The following is a 16,977-nucleotide window of genomic DNA, read 5'->3' as shown; positions in this document are numbered from 1 at the left end:
TTATTCTTTTAATTTCTATTTAATATTCATTATTGATTTATTCAAAAAGAAAATATATATATCTATATATAATAATAATAATTCTATTCTTCTTTCGGCATTTGGCCAAATCCTGACTTAAACTCATGTTTTCTTTTCTCTAGTTAACACTAACCAGATGGGACATTTTGATCGTATGGGTATCAAGTTCAGAGGAATGGCTCAGAAACGAAGGTTTGAAGAACTAGCCACTAGAGAGATGCTACCTAGTTTATATCCTGATGATTGGGCTATGACTGCCCTTGGACTGAGACAGAGTGTCCTGTTTTTGCTGAATCAGATAGGATGGGAGACCTCCCCTATCCTGAGACATTTCACCACCTACCGGAGACTCACACTAGAATTCCTTAGTTCATTAATCTATCTACCTAGCCATGGAAAAGGAATTACCAGAGGTTTTATCCAGTTCAGAATGTTCAATATGGAGTACCAATTTAATACTAGAGACTTCACCAACCTTTTGGGTTTTCCTACCTCCTTTGATACATTCACTATAAGCCAGGAAGAACTTCTTGAATATAGAGAGCTTGAACACTTTTGGGGTAAGCTGACTGGAAATGATGAGCCCGAAGAACATGAGTTTCTCTCTGGAAACATACATAACCCGGCTTTTCGCTATTTCCATAAGATCCTGACCCACACTTTATTTGGGAAGAAGCCAAATAGTACTTCAGTTTCACGTGATGAACTCTTCATCATATTTTGTGCTTCCCAGAACCGTCCAGTAAACGGTGCTACTTTTATGTTAGCTAATTTGGACCACCTTATCCAGGATGAGAGAGCACCCATTAGAATAGGCGGCCTGATAACTATGATAGGTAATGCTATTGGACTACGTCAGCCTATGCTTGACCTGAACCCTTTTTGTGGCATTACCACTATGAGTATACCTTTCCTCTTCAACACTATGTTTATAGCAAACATAGGGTATGATGAGTTTGAGCTTGTTATTGATAACCAGGTTCTCTGCCTATTCACCCTGCCCGATCCTAGGACTAGTATTCATAACCAAAGGAACTGGCTCTATAACCTGAATGAAACCCCAACCCCTGCTGGATCCACTGAATCCATCCAGGATTATGAGATTTGTGATGACTATGAGCATTATGTTGACCATATCTCTCTTGCTGAATCTGACCCTCAGACTCCATCCGGCTACCATGATATTGATCCTCCTCCTCAGCCTGTCCTGACTGAAGAATCAGCCATGCCTGATCTCCGACATCATATGCCAGGAACAGATATTAAAACTGTCATTGAAGCTTTGATGTCAGAACAAAACGCCCTCAGGGAAGATTTCCACAGCTTGAGACTTGCAGTCCTAGAACACATGAGCAGTACGGCAAGTCAGTTACGTATGTTACGGCATCATGTTAACTCTTTTACTCCTCCGGCCAGAGATCCGAAGATAGATGGAATTTAGTTATTTTTCTTTCTAAGTTATTTAGTTTTAGGCTAGATTTTTTCATTAATGTTATTTGAATTCATGTTTATTTCTATTTCATTTTATTATTTTCCCTTCCTGTAATACATTATGATCCTTTTTATTGAAGCTGTTTAGTTAATTTATTTTGCAATGCCTATTATGCTCTACTGTTATTACTTATTATTATTATTATACAAAGCAAGTAAGCATGCATACTAAATTAAGCTACAGACTAAAACGTTCATAAGCAGAATAAAATATTAAATTACGCTACCAAAGTAATTCTGTGAAGCGCTACTAAGCCTTTCCAAAAAGAACGGTGTGACGAGCGTCACACATCCCATGACGGACGGCACACTTAGTACCTTTTACGAGCGTCACAGCCTTGTGACGAGCGTAACGCCTCTCAGATATGTGAACGTTAAGGAGCCGTTGGAGACGAACGTTACACCCTTACCTTTTTACATTCCCCATTCATTTTCTATTTACCACAATTAATTACTTTTCAACCACTCTTTCTTTTCACCTCCCACATTTTTCTCCTATAAATACCCTCCAAACCTCCTTCTTTCACCACAAACAATTCTCTCATATCAAATATACACTTCTTTTCCTTTCCAAATCACTCATTCAAAAATTCATCACAATGGCGGGAAATCAAAATTTCGGAAATATCATCTTCCGATCCGGAGATGACAACTATCAGCAAGAGCAATTCGAGCGCTTCCAACAGCGAGGCGTCGCTCCCACCAGGTACCCCGATTTAACTTGCTTACAACAATTGGGCTTACTCCAAGGTATCGAGTGGATGCTCCGTAGAGCCGATTTAACCTTCCTTTGCACCCATAACCAACCCACCTATCCTTCCCTAACCTTAGAATTCCTAAGTTCTTACGACTACACCACTCCCGCCGGTGAAGGTGAATTTCTAACCGGTACAGCAACCTTCCGTATGTTTAACACCGAGTACTCTCTAACCCAACGCCAATTGAGTGCCATGCTACAATTTCCCACAGAAGGTCTGCTCCATGCCAGAATCCCTCCAACCTCAAACTGGAACACAGTTCTAGTTTTCGACCTTTTTAAGAAAATTTCCGGTATAAATACCTACAACTGGGAAGAACTCCTTCTCTCCCACATCCATAACCCCACCATCCGTTATTTTCTCCGTATCCTGCAAAACACACTCTTTGGAAGACCAAACAACAGTAAGGTCAATTCAAAAGAACTCTTTTTCCTCCAGTGCGTTTTCGAATCGGATACTAAGGTAAACGCCGCCTCTTTTCTCCTTCATCATATCCGCACCTTATGTGCTAGAGGCCGGCAACCATTCATAATTGGTGGATTAATAACCTCCATAGCACTTGGCCTGAACCTAGGGGATAAACTCCAAACTTTAGAATCCCTACCACCCCTGTCTATGGATATCAGCTATTGTCGCTCCAGCCGCCTGATTAAAAACAGAGTAGGCGGAGGATACTATCTTATGGTGAACAACCAAGCTGTCCCAAGTGTTGTGCTACCCAATACCACCCTAACCGATGTCACAAACCCGAACCGCCACCTCTACGATCTTAGCGCTCCTGAAACCACCGAGCCTTCACAAACAAACCAGCAAACAGATGAGTTTGAAGAAATGGAACAAGGTGATCATCCGCCAACACAACCGTCAGTCCCGCTCAACCCTTCCAGTAATGCAGCCGGCCCATCCTCCCAACGTCGTCGACGACGAAGGCCCGCGACCAACGATGACATTATGGATGCTATCGATGGAATGCAGGCACAGAATACAGAGATGATGCAGATGATGCGTCAAATGCAACAGCAACAGGATGCTCGGAATGCCATAACCGACCAGCGGTTTACTGAGTTGTTTAGCAGATTCGACAGCTTAGACATACGTCAAAGATCACCAGGACCAAGAACCAGAGGTGGAAGGCAGCCTTAGTTGTATTTTTCTTTTTCCTTTCCATTTTGTATTTCTTTCCCTTCAAACATCGAGGACAATGTTTAGTTCAAGTATGGGGGGGGAAACATTATTCTTTCCATTCTCATCTTTGTTTCAAGTTTGTACTCTCCCTTTTCATTGTTAATTCCTTATAAAAACAAAATAATTTTTTTAAGTTAAGTCCTGAATGTGAAGAAAATTTTCTATTATCTATTCCCCTCAATTTCCTGAGCCATAACAAAAATTTTAACACACCCAACAAGTATAAAGGTTGCCTACTTTATAAAATTTGAGTGAAATCAAAACAAAATCATTACCATAACAACGCTCTGAGAACCTCAATATGTTAGATCAGGATAAGTACCCATTATACCGATTCCTTGAACTTTTAGTTCTATGGCAACCCCAAGTAGTTTATACAGAAGTCAGCACCATCTTAATAGCAAACTACGTGGAGAGCCGATGAATATAAGTGAATGATCCCCAAAGTAACCTAAGATAATTAAATTAGGTGATCCTTACCAGATCATTTAACCTAAAGGTTGCAGATCATGCAAAAGCACAATACGAAAGATCCATTATGAATTGGTTCAGTAGGAATCTGGTACTGAACTTGGTAGGGCGGACTACGGTTCGATCCCCCGCAATTTGCAATGGACTGAATAATGAAGTTATCCGACTTATGTACCAGAACTTCTAGCTAAAAGCGGATCATAATCACTAACCGGTTACTCCACTATGTGCGCGAAAGGATAAAGGGCTTAATGTGATTTCGCTAGAATGAAAGCGGGTGAAATAAGACAAAAGGAACCAGGATAGCTATCATAGGGTACTTGAACTGATTGGCATAAGGTAGGGTTATCTGAGGTTGTAACGGTAGTTGTTGATGTCAAGATTAAACTCAAGTCCTCCTAAACAAAAATCCATTGGCAACCTAGTACGAATTGATGTGTGCTTTAAAATTTCATCCGGCTAAAACTTTTAATAAGTTCTATACTGAATTTTGCTTGAGGACAAGCAAAGATTTAAGTATGGGGGAGTTTGATAACACGAAATTATATCACATTTTAAGACTTAATTTAATTAGATTATATTATCATTTACTTTAATTTATTCCATTTTATCAGATATTATGCAGTATTTCTCTTCTATTTATATCAGGTACCCATTTTGAAGCAAAAGTGAAAAAGGGAAGAAAAGGAGGTGTAAAAAGCAACAAAAAGGAGAGAAAAGGAACCAAAGGCCAAAGCCCAGCCCAAAGCGCACAAGTCACCAATGCTGTGCCTGTGACGGACGTCACAGGACGCGTGACGAGCGTCACGCGAAGTAACCTTGTGACGGACGTCACACATGGTGTGACGAACGTCACACCAGTCCTCTATATTTTTGGCGCAAGGAACTCAACTGACCACGTTGAAGCCCACTTCCACGCACGCTTAACCCTCGGAAGCCTACTACCATGCACGCGGAAACCCTTGAAAAGTGGTTACACCAGCAGCTTATAAATAGCAGCAAATTGGGAACTTCCAAACACACAGTTTTTGCACGCTCAGTTTTGCGGAAGCTCTGCCAAATTTATTTTTCACGCCTTTGCCTATTTTTCTTCCTTTCCAGCATCGTTCACTTTATTTATTTTATTTTGCAAGCTTTATTTTCTTTTTCCCTTGCAATTTATTTTCCCCCGTTCTTAGCTTTTAGATATTTTTCGCGTAGTAGTTTCTACACCGGAAACTACTGTGCAACTTTATACCGGATTTAACCTTACGTTATATTCGAGTTTTTTTTATTTCCTTGATTTAATTTACTGTTTAATTGAAGAATCGAAGAACAAATCCTACCGGCTTGTGGAGGAGTGTTCAAAGACCATTGTATTACGCATTCAGGTTCTTTAATAGTTATTTAATTTTTAATGTTTTATTCTACTGTTTATTTACATTGCCTGCCTGAAATGAGTCTGTGTATGCATGATAATAATTATTATTTAGTTAGCATGTCTGGCTAATTTGCCTAGGTATCGGTATGTAAAGTAAGCAGAATAAGGGGTCAAGACTAAGTCGGTCTATTCAAACTTAAAATTAGAATCAATCTTTTTATGGTCTTAACTTACAGGTTTAATAACAAGATTTTTTACAAAAGTAAAAGACATAAAGAAGTTGAAACCAACAGAGCGAGAGTTTGAGGTTTTAACTGGACAGTGTAAGTTAGTCATTAAATCTATCTCAGGGCGAGAGCAAGTTTTAGAATTAATTAAATTCTGACCTTTTTCCAAAAAGTATATTTAAAGATTGAATGTGAGGACGAGAGTTAAGCATTTAGATTTAATTGTATAACCTAAGTCAACAGAGCGAGAGTTTGAGATAAGGGTGTTTAAAACGGTCAGTATTTTCTTAAAAAGAGTTTCTGCAACTTTATTGTTTTCAAAATATGATTTTTGACTTAATTATAAGTGACAGCAACATTAACATAAGATCATGGTTTCTTCAACAGAGCGAGAGTTTGAGATAAAACCTTTAACCAATAAAGTTAGTCGAAACGATTTATTTTAAAACCGAGAGACCGACAAGGAATTGATTCCCTAGTTTTGACGAACTACATACCGATATCCGTTTTATTAATATTTAATCTAGATATTAGTTTAGCTCTTAGCTCCTTTCCCCAAACAATCAAACATTTTCACCTTAGATTTACGTAGTAACCTTAGATAACGGTACATCGATTCATAAGTCCCTGTGGGATCGATATCTTTTAAAACTACGCGATAGAACTGTGCACTTGCAGTTTGTATCCCATTCTCGACTCACACAGTCGAGCGATCAGCTGCATATGTAATAGTCTTTGTTAGGGTTTAGTTTATTCATTGTTATTTGTGAGCCATTCTTGTATCACTTAGATGCTTGAATTGGACTGAGTTTTTGAGTTGTAATTGTGAATCACTCATGAGCTTTTAAGAAATAGTGGATTCTGTTTTATTGGAAGTGTATCTTTTGTTTATTGTTAGAAGTTGTTATCATTGTTATATGCTTGAAGATGAGTGAGAAGGGTCTCATATCTAGGAGAGTCTTAGATAGAAATTCTAAGGGTAGTGATTAGGTGAGAAGTTTGTAAAACCAGAGGTTGTTTAGAACTTCAAACTAATACTATTATAGTGAATTTCCTTCCTGGCTTGGATGCCCCCATATGTAGATGATTTTGCACCGAACTAGGTTAACAATTAACTTGTGTTATTTACTTTCTGCTTTTTACTTTAACACTGTAATTGTTTCTGGTGAGACATATCCTGTTGCTAGTGTCGTGACATCGTATATGACATATATTATTTGCGTACTTATTTCTTGTGTGACATGTCTTGATCCTGGTGTCGTGACATCGTATACGACATCTGTTATTTGCGTACCAAAATTTCAATTAGCATCAGAGTAGGCACCCTGTTCTGTTTTGGGTGAGGTCTAGGGAGATATTTTTTGGTACTATGAACAAGGAAGGAGGATTTTTTCAACATACCACCTATTATGGATGGAACCAACTATGACTACTGGAAGGCACGTATGGTAACTTTCCCAAAATCTATGGATAGAAAACCAGGAAAGCAGATATCAAAGGTTGAGAACATCCTATGATGCAAGACAAAGATGGGAATGAGATATCTAATTTGAAGCCTGAAGAGGACTGATCTAAGGAAAAAGATGAACTTGCTCTTGGAAACTCCAAAGCCTTGAATTCCTTGTTCAATGGAGTTGACAAAAATATATTCAGTTAATAAATACTTATACTATGGCTAAAGATGCAGGGTAAATCCTCAGAACCACTCATGAAGGCACATCAAAAGTAAAAATGTCAAGACTTCAACTTCTGACCACTAAATTTGAGAATCTCAGGATGAAAGATGATGAGTGTATTCATGATTTTCACATGAATATTCTTGATATTTTCAATTTATCTAGTGCCTTGGGAGAGAAGATGTTAGAGGAGAAGCTTGTTAAAAAAATCCTAAGGTATTTGCCTAAGAAGTTTGACATGAATGTCACAACTATTGAAGAAGCACAGGACATCTGCAACATGAAAGTGGAGGAGCTTATTGGGTCACTTCAAACTTTTGAATTGGCTATCAGTGATAGATCTGAAAGTAAGAACAAAAGCATATCTTTTATCTCCAACACTGATGATGATGAAGTTCAATGTGACATGGAGGTTTATGAAGGGATTTCTAATGCTATTGTGCTTCTTGGAAGGAAATTCAATAAGGTGCTAAAAGGAATGGACAGAAAGCCAAGACCAAATGTCAAGAACATGTCATAAGACATTAGTAAGAACAATGACTTTCAGAGGAAAGCAAGAACATAGGAGAATCCAAATCAAGGAAAAGGTATTCAGTGTCATGGATGTGAGGGTTTTGGTCACATTAGATTAGAATGTTCCACGTACCTCAAGAAACAAAAGAAGGGCCTGTCTATTTCTTGGTCTGATGATGACTCTAAAGGTGAACCTGATGATGAAACTGCTAAGCATGTTACAACTTTTAGTGGTAGATATGAATCTGATGAAGGTTCCTATGATGATGATGTCTCTTATGAAGAATTAGTTGCATCCTACAGAGAACTGTGTTCTAGAAGTTAAAAGGTTTACAAGATAGGAGAAAAGAAGAAGAGAATCATAGCTCAACTGCAGGCTGAAAAAGAGAAACTTTTATCTACTGTCACTGTTCTTGAAAATGAGGTAACCCTTTTGAACTCTAAACTTGAAAACATGACCAAATCAGTAAGAAGGTTGAACAATGGATCTATTATGTTAGATGAAATTCTTCAAGTTGGAAAAGGGTCTAGAGACTTAAAAGGTATAGGTTTTGATTACCAATCTCTGAAAGGAAAAACCTCTGTGACAAAATTTATTCCTCCAGAAAGGAAGTATGAGCCCATGATGTCCGACCAAATGTTACAACATCCTACCATACATCAGGAAACTCAAACTAAAGTCAAGTTTTTGCCTTGGAAATGTCATTAATATGGTATATATGGACATATAAAGCCTTTCTGTTATAGGCTGTATGGTTATCTAAAACATCCAACATATCCTAGGGCTAATCAGATGATGATCAAAACTAGAAAGGAGTGGAAACCTAGGGCTGTTGATACTTGTCTTATAGCCCATACTACTTTTAGAGCTTCATCTAGAGAAGACTAGTACTTTGACAATGGATTTTCTAGACATGTGACAGGGGTCAAGAAGTATTTAGTGGACATTAAGTCTTATTCCACCCGTTTTTTTACTTTTGGTGATGAAGGTAAAGGTGGAATTAAAGGGATAGGAAAGTTAATGTGTACTGGACTTCCTAGACTTGTTGATGTTCTTCTTGTAAAAGGATTGACTGCTAATCTTATCAGCATTAATCAGTTATGTGATCAAGGTCTAAAAGTCAATTATATCAAGTCAGAATGTTTGGTTACCAATAAGAAGAGTGAAGTTCTGATGAGGGGAGTTAGGTCTAAAGACAACTGCTATTTAAGGGTACCACAACAAACTACTTATTCTTCCATATGTTTAATGTCTAGGGAAGATGAAGTCAAGTTGTGGCATGAGAAGCTTGGACATCTGAATCTCAAAGGTACGAAGAAGATTATGTTTGAAGAAACTATTAGAGGTCTACCAAAACTCAAAATTGAGGAGGGTAAAGTCTGTGGTGAGTGTCAAATTGGGGGGCCTATGCAAGTTAAAAGTATTGGTGGAAAGAGGTATGTCTATGTGGTTGTTTATGATTTTTCAAGGTTTACTTGGATGAATTTTATCAAATAAAGATCAGACACTTTTGAGGTAATTAAAGACCTTTGTCAACGTCTTCAAAGAGGAAAGGAAAGTGTGATTGTTAGAATCAGAAGTGACCATGGGAAAAAATTTGAAAATGAAAAATTCTTTGAATTTTGTTCTTCTGAAGGTATTGGTCATGAATTCTCATCTCCCATCACTCCTCAGCAAAATGGAGTGGTAGAATGTAAGAATAGAACTTTAAAAGAATTAGCTAGAGTCATGCTTCATGCAAAAAATCTTCCTTATCATTTTTGGGCTGAACCAATGAAGATTGCTTGCTATATCCATAATCGTGTTACTCTGAGAGTCGGTACTTCATCTACTCTCTATGAATTGTGGAAAGGAAGGAAACCTAATGTTAAATATTTTCATGTGTTTGGGAGTAAATGCTACATTCTGGCTGATCGTGAATAGAGGAGAAAGATGGATCCCAAAATTGATGAAGGGATATTTCTTGGTTACTCTACAAACAACAAAGCTTACAGGGTTTTTAACTCCAGAACCAAGGTCATGATGGAATCCATTAAAGTTATGGTTGGTGATTCAATTATTGGGAAAGGGATTGATGTCGATGAAGATGTTGGAATATCATTTCAGCAGACTGATACTTCAAAAAATATGGAAGACATTGAGTCCAACATTGAGCCAGCAAGGACTCAGTTAGATAACCCTAAAGCCAAAAAAGGTCCCTATACCAGAATTACGAAAGATCATCCAAAGGAACTTATTATTGGAAATCTTAATGAATGGATCACCACTAGATCCAGATATGTGATATCCAATGCTTGCTTTGTCTCAAAGTTTGAACCTAAAAATGTGAAGGAGGCCTTGACTGATGAATTCTAGATCAATGTTATACAAGAAGAACTAGGGTAGTTCAAAAGGAATGAAGTGTGGGACCTAGTTCCTAGGCCTGAATGGATGAATTTTATTGGCACAAAATGGATTTAGAAGAACAAATCTGATGAAAATGGAATTGTGACCAGAAACAAGGCTAAGCTTGTTTCTCAAGGATACACTCAAATTGAAGGGGTTGATTTTGATGAGACTTTTGCACCTGTTGCTCGTCTTGAATCCATAAGATTTCTCTTAGGAGTGGCATGCATGCTAAAATTCAAGGTATTTCAGATGGATGTGAAAAATGCCTTCTTGAATGGGTACTTAAATGAAGAAGTATATGTTGAACAACCTAAGAGATTCATACATCCTAGCTTTCTAGATCATATTTTCAAACTGAAGAAGCTCTATATGGTTTAAAGTAAGCACATAGGACTTGGTATGAAAGGTTAACATAGTTTCTTGTCCATAATGGCTACTGTAAGACCCTAATTTTGACCCTAAGATCCCTCATGGCATCATATCATTTGCTCAGTGCATTGCCTCAAGGATCATAGCATGTTGGGCCCCTTAACCCTTGGGTGGGACTTCTGTGAGTGGTTTGAGATCACCAAGCATGCTTGAATTGTATATTATTTATTTTCTTATTTTGTTTACTAACCAAAAGCACAAAAATATGTCACTAACTCTTTTTGTTTTGTAGCTCAAGTAACCATGTGCTCCCATGCTCCTAGGAGGCTCCTAAGCTCAAAGAAATGGCTAGATGAAGATGAGAGCAAGCATGACAATGGTCCACAAAGCTCATAACCATCATATATGTTTCCCAAGTATCTCAATTTTCCAATTTGATCAAGATAGCCCAAAGGGCTTGAGGATTGTTTCCCAAGGAAACCCTAATTCAAATGTGCATTGATTGTGCCTTGCTCATGAAGCAACCTCAACCTATGATTAAATTCAATCAAGGGAAGTTATTTCAATAATTATTTTATGCATATATGATCCTATGTGAGTATCCTCAACCATTCATTCATCAATATTTGAAGTGTGGCCTTGAGAAGTTGACCAGTCAAGTCATCTGACTAAATTGAGGATCCCTGAGACCTAACTTTTGATGTGTTTGTCAAATGAAGATGACCCGAAGATAAAACCTGTTATTAAGAACCATATGAACAAATTTCATGTTCATAAAAAATCCATTTGAAACTTGCAAGGTCATCATTAATTTCAAAACATTATAGGTCATTTTGACTGAAACCCTAATTTTGGGTCAACTTCCCAAAGACCTAACTTCTTTAAATTTTATGATTTTGAGGTGAGACCAATTGAATTGGAAATCTTAGGATTTCCACTTAAAATTTTATATTGGACAAAATTTCATAATCCTAAAAGAAACACATGTGATAATGCAAAACATTATAGGTCACTTTGGACCAAAACCATTGAATTTGCAAAATGTCCAACTTTAAGTGCCCATAACTTTCTCATCAAAAAACCAAATGATGAAACATTTAAGTCTAAATTGACCACCTTGAAAAGATGTATAACTTTTATGTTGGAGGTTTTTCCATTTAAGGCTTTCATAAGTGAAACATAAGGGCTTGAAGTTGCTTGGTTTTGGCAAAAAATTTCAAAGGGAACCTAGACATGTTTTGTACCCTAAACTTCACAGCCAGTTTTCATGAATTTCCAAACTCCAAATGGATTTTTTCCCAACATGACTTTTGTTCCTTATGTCAAGAGCTTTCCAACCATTACTCACATGACCATTTTTGGATTTTACATGTGGGAGTTTCGAAGAGCTCAATGTTTATGTCCATTTGTGCAATTCACTTTGTAACTTTATGTGCAAGCCAATGCAACTCCAATTACACGTCCAAACCATTTGCATTTGAGTTCAGCTTGCATTTTCATCCATTTTAGGCTTTTGCACGCGCCTGTACAGGCCTATGCATGAAGAGTCCAAGTTCCATGCACACGAGCAAAGCACCTCATTGCATCATCTCTAGCTATAAATAGAAGTGCTAGCTCATTCAAATTTCAACCTGAAGGAGATCTGAAACTCTGCTGAATTGGAAACCCAACCTCACTCAAAGGAATTTCAGTTTTCATTTTTCAATTTCAAGTTTGAATTTCAACATCCTTAGTTGATTTTCAATTCTTAATTCCTTAGCCTTGCATCATCATCACATCTCCAGATCAAAATTTGATCAAGAACTTGAGCAAATCATGTTGTTCAAAGCTGCATTTCAGAGGTACATCACTAAACTTGTTTGATCTGGATCTTGGAATACAATGTGAATTGCTTGAGTTTGAACTGTTTTCTGAAGTCCTCGAGCAAGAGGCAGGCCAGTGGTGGTCTTAATTTCATGAATCATGCCATTTCAGTTTGTGTACCTTGATTTTCAAGCTCATATTTCTCATTAAATAGAAACTTTGAGAAGGATCCAAGGTTACAGGGGTGATGTACATCACCCCAGCTTCATTTTGATACCTTGTTTGTTTATTTTTATTAAGTTTTAAAAACCTGCGCGTGTTGGCCGGAACCAGTTGGCTGGCCGGAGAAGATGGTGGTTTCCACCACCATCCCCACGTGGAAGCTTCATGGCCTTTGGATGATGTTCAAATGTTATAATTGTGGCCTTCTATCTTGTGGACTTATTTTAATGCAGTGTGTAGCGCGTTTGACTTATGCCTTTCGTGCATCCGCGCTTCTGAGCCGTGTGATCACGCCACGTCAATTAATGAAAGGATCATGTGGCGCTGGATTTTCCTGATTTTCTTATTTCTGTTTTAATTTCATTTAATTCCTTTTATTTTCAAAAATTCATAAATATTTTATTTGAAGTCACAAAAATATGAGACCAACACCAATTTTTTTTTTAAAAATCTAGTTTTATATTTTGATTTTTAATTATTTTTGTGACTTCATTTAATATTTTTTTTGTGAATTATTTGGTTTTTTATAGTTTTTAATTCAATTTAAATACTTTTTGATATCTGAAAAATCCAAAAATATTTTCTTAACACATATGGATCATGATAAGTCAATGAAAAATAGTCTCATCAATTTCTTAATTGATTTGAGATTTTAATTCATTTGTGTTATTTTTTCATTGTTTTAAAATAGTTTCTGATTTCAAAAATTGTTGAAAAATTTTGTCAAAGCTTGTTTGACCATGTTAGACCCATGAGAATTTAATTGGACTTGTTGAAGTTGATTTAAATTGAATTTGAGGTTTGACCATATTTTGTCCATTTTAATTTTGCATTTATTTTAATTCCAAAAATACCAAAAAAATATGTTTGACTTGTTGACTTCTAATCTTCATTTCTCTTCTGTTTAGCATTGGTTGATGATGATTTGATTCACTTTTGACCAATTGTGTTTGACACTTTATTTCTCTTTTATGTCCATTTCATCTTTATCTTATTTCTTTTTATTTTGGCCAATGAGTTAATGTCTTATGGCTGGTCTTGACATATGAGAGGTTTAACCTTTTTTGATCCAAATCAAACTCAATTTGATCCAAGATCAAGTGAGTTGCTTTGTGTTCAAGATAGGTTGCTTCTTGGTCAAGCAAAAAACCTAAAGTCCATACAAGGTCTTTCTCTTTTCTTTTGGCATGGCAAGTTGTAGGAGCTTGGCTTACTAGTCATGATCTCTAACTTGTGTTTATTTGCCTATAGTTTTATTGACCGGCCTCAGATAGGTGTGACTACTACATTAGTCCACTTACGATTGCTTAACATAGCGCTAAATTGTCTTATGACACACTAATATAACCACTAATTACTAACTTTAATTTGGGCATTTAATTTCTTGCAATTTACTTAAATGCAATCTACTTTCTTGCTCATTTACTCATATTGCTTTTTACTTTGCTCACTTGAGCACATATTTTATGTTTATGTCATTTTCCTTTTGCTCATTTGAGCTCATTATTGTATATAAATATATTGTTGCCTTGTGTTTGTTTTGTCTTTGTTTGTGTGAACCCAATGCATAAAGGAGAAAGGACTTAGAATTAGGACCATACCTATGCTTAAAGGAGTTCAAGAGCAACTAGGCCTCATGCCTTTAGAATGCTAAATTGGTTGAAGAGCAACTAGGCCTCATGCCTTTAGAATGCTAAATTTGAAAGTTGACTTCAAAGGACTTCCTAATCTAAACTCATTATTTGTCCATTTCCCTTATTGTGTTGTAAACTTTTTGATGTTTGCTCTTGTGTGATAGGGATTCCATCTTGAGATAGTAAGAAGGACCATTGTCATGAGTAGCCAAGTTAAGAGAGACAAGCCAAATGGAGATCCTAGGAGCTTGAATCTAACATTGTGCGATTGCTTGTTGTTTGCTAAGTCCAAAGGAAAGAAGCATCTTGAATCATCTTTATGATTTCAAGAAAAGGAACTCCAAGGGTTTTATCTCTTCTCTTATCTTTGTATGTTCTAGGACTAGCCCTTCTCTTCTTCTCCTCACTCTAACCCAAGCCAAACTCTTTATGTGCAAACTTTGACATTATTTTCAAATTAGAAACCTAGGCCTTATGCCTTTGACTTTTCAAAATCTTTTCATTAATACTCATTGTGAATAAATGCTAATTCAACTTTGACTTCATTTGTAAATAGTCTAACTTGTAAATACAACTCACTTCAAGTTGTTTTTGTGGTTCCAATGGCCACCTTTGTTAAAACTTTTTGATAAACATTAGCCATAGGTTTGAGTTATCATAGTGGTTGATGTAAACCTCACCTTATCCTTAGTGATTGGATTATAAGCCTTCCATACTTATTATAGGGTTAACCCCTCACTAGTATGTTGAAGCTCTCCTCACATGGTAGATTGTTGGTTTAGGTTGAGTTTTCTCCCTTTGATAACAAAATACCTTAAGGCTTTTGATCAAATCAATTCACCAATCTTTTTAGATTTTTACCCCGAACTAAGAGGTTTTGATCCTACCTTTGTGATGGTATGTAGGCAATGGGTTCATCCATTCAAACAACAAAACTGTAAATATAATCTATTATTTTCTCATCTCCCCAATCTTTTGCACATATTTTCACAAATACCAACCTATAACACACATTTGCAAAAAGAGGTTCCCTTAGAGTACTAAGGATGTTTTGGGTGCGTAAAACCTTCCCATCTCATAACTAACCCCCTTACCTAGATCTCTGACATTTTTATTAGTTTTTGATTTGATGAAACTTCTTACTTGGCTTTTGTTCGCTTTTTAGCCTTTCCTTTGGACAAATAAAAGTGCAGTGGCGACTCGAATTGTATGCTTACTTTTGGTTTAGTCAATAAACCATAAGGTAACGAATACCCCGCTACAGCTACACGAAAGGGGGAACATACAAGCCCTTGATTGTTAAAGAAGAGCATGGTAATCTCATGCTAGCCTAAATATATGTTGATCACATTGTGTTTGGAGGGATGTCGAACCATATGGTTCAACATTTTGTCAAGCAAATGCAATCTGAATTTGAGATGAGACTTGTTGGAGAGTTAACCTATTTTATTAGTCTTCAAGTTAAACAAATGGATGATACTATCTTCATTTCTCAAAGCAACTATGGTAAGAATATAGTGAAGAAGTTTGGCCTAGAAAGTTATAGTCACAAGAGGACACCTGCAATAACTCACTTGAAACTAACTAAGGATGAAAAAGGTGTTGATATGGATCAAAGTTTGTACAGGAGTATGATTGGCAGTCTTTTGTATCTTACAACTAGTAGACCATACATCAATTTTTTTGTAGGAGTGTGTGCTAGATATTAGGATGAGCGTAAAATCAGTCACATTAATCAAGTGAAGTGGATCTTGAAATACATCAATGGTACTAGTGAGTATGTCATGATGTATTCTCATAGTTCTAATTTCATGCTTGTAGGGTATTGTGATGCAGACTGGGCATGTAATGTTGATGATAGAAAAAGTACTTTTGGAGGATGCTTCTTCTTGGGGAATAATCTTATATCTTGGTTCAACAAGAAGAAAAAATGCGTGTCATTGTCTATTGTTGAGGCTGGGTATAATGCAGCAGGAAGCAGTTTCTCTCAATTGATTTGGATGAAACAAATGCTAAAGGAATATAATGTCAAGCAGGATGCCATGACATTATATTGTGACAATCTGAGTGCAATTAATATATCAAAGAATCCTGTTCAACATTGCAGGACAAAGCATATTGAAATTCGTCATCATTTAATTAGGGATCTTGTTGAGGAAAAAATTGTTACTCTAGAGCATGTGGCTATTGAGAAGCAACCGGTAGATATATTTACTAAAGCTTTGTATGCAAATCAGTTTGAGAAGTTAAGGGGAGAATTAGGAATTTTCATGTTTGAAGAGTTATATCAATTACTGATGTGGAGGCGTGCAAATAATATTTTCTTCTCCCTCCATTTAGTGGTGCAGGAAACTCCAGTTGATAGTAAGAAATATGACTCTGATGATAAAAGTATGTCTATTGAGGAGGAGAAAAATATATCTGAAGAAGAATAAATTATTGGTGTGAAGAAGGATAAGTCTACTAATATTTTAAATGTTGATGATCTCGATTCTAATGATGTGCCTATTGGAAAGAGATTGGGTCCGAGTATTGCTAAAAGATTATGGAATAGAATAGGGAAGGATGTTGCATCTGGAAGCAAGCCATCTAAGGCTTCCAAGAAAATTGCTTTTGTTGGACCTACTAAAGGTTGGAGCAAGGTTGTGGCTCCTGCTAAGAAAATGAAGGAAGCACCTTCAAGTGACTATGAGTATGATGTCAAACAGAATGTTCAAGACATCATGCCTCTAAAGAAAAAAAAAGGTCCATACTAATGTGCCTGAAGTTCCCATTGATAACATCTCTTTTCACTCTATTGAGAATGTTGAAAAATGGGAGTTTGTGTACCAAAGGAGGTTGGCTTTGGAAAGAGAACT

The 16,977-nt window shown here is 36.7% G+C and overlaps 1 protein-coding gene across 1 annotated transcript; it reads left to right on the top strand.

The window, feature by feature from the left end:
* The first annotated feature begins 7,244 nt into the window (after window positions 1-7,244).
* Window positions 7,245-9,626, top strand: LOC127101741 (uncharacterized). The gene is made up of 5 exons (XM_051039188.1): window positions 7,245-7,702; window positions 7,817-7,956; window positions 8,044-8,244; window positions 8,692-9,087; window positions 9,340-9,626. The coding sequence occupies exons 1-5, from the start codon at window positions 7,245-7,247 to the stop codon at window positions 9,624-9,626; spliced, it is 1,482 nt and encodes a 493-aa protein (XP_050895145.1).
* Window positions 9,627-16,977: the final 7,351 nt, after the last annotated feature.

The sequence above is a fragment of the Lathyrus oleraceus genome, chromosome 7 (assembly GCF_024323335.1).
Source record: "Lathyrus oleraceus cultivar Zhongwan6 chromosome 7, CAAS_Psat_ZW6_1.0, whole genome shotgun sequence".
In the NCBI taxonomy this organism is placed as follows: Eukaryota; Viridiplantae; Streptophyta; class Magnoliopsida; order Fabales; family Fabaceae; genus Lathyrus; species Lathyrus oleraceus.
This window is presented reverse-complemented; position numbering and strand designations above follow the sequence as displayed.

What these genes read in the sequence shown, in the direction of transcription:
- LOC127101741 (XM_051039188.1), top strand. Translation starts at nt 7,245, where the DNA reads ATGTCAAGACTTCAACTTCTGACCACTAAATTTGAGAATCTCAGGATG. An exon ending in AGACCAAATGTCAAGAACAT is followed by an intron (nt 7,703 to 7,816) that starts GTCATAAGACAT and finishes TGGTCACATTAG; the next exon opens with ATTAGAATGTTCCACGTACC. An exon ending in TAGATATGAATCTGATGAAG is followed by an intron (nt 7,957 to 8,043) that starts GTTCCTATGATG and finishes TTTACAAGATAG; the next exon opens with GAGAAAAGAAGAAGAGAATC.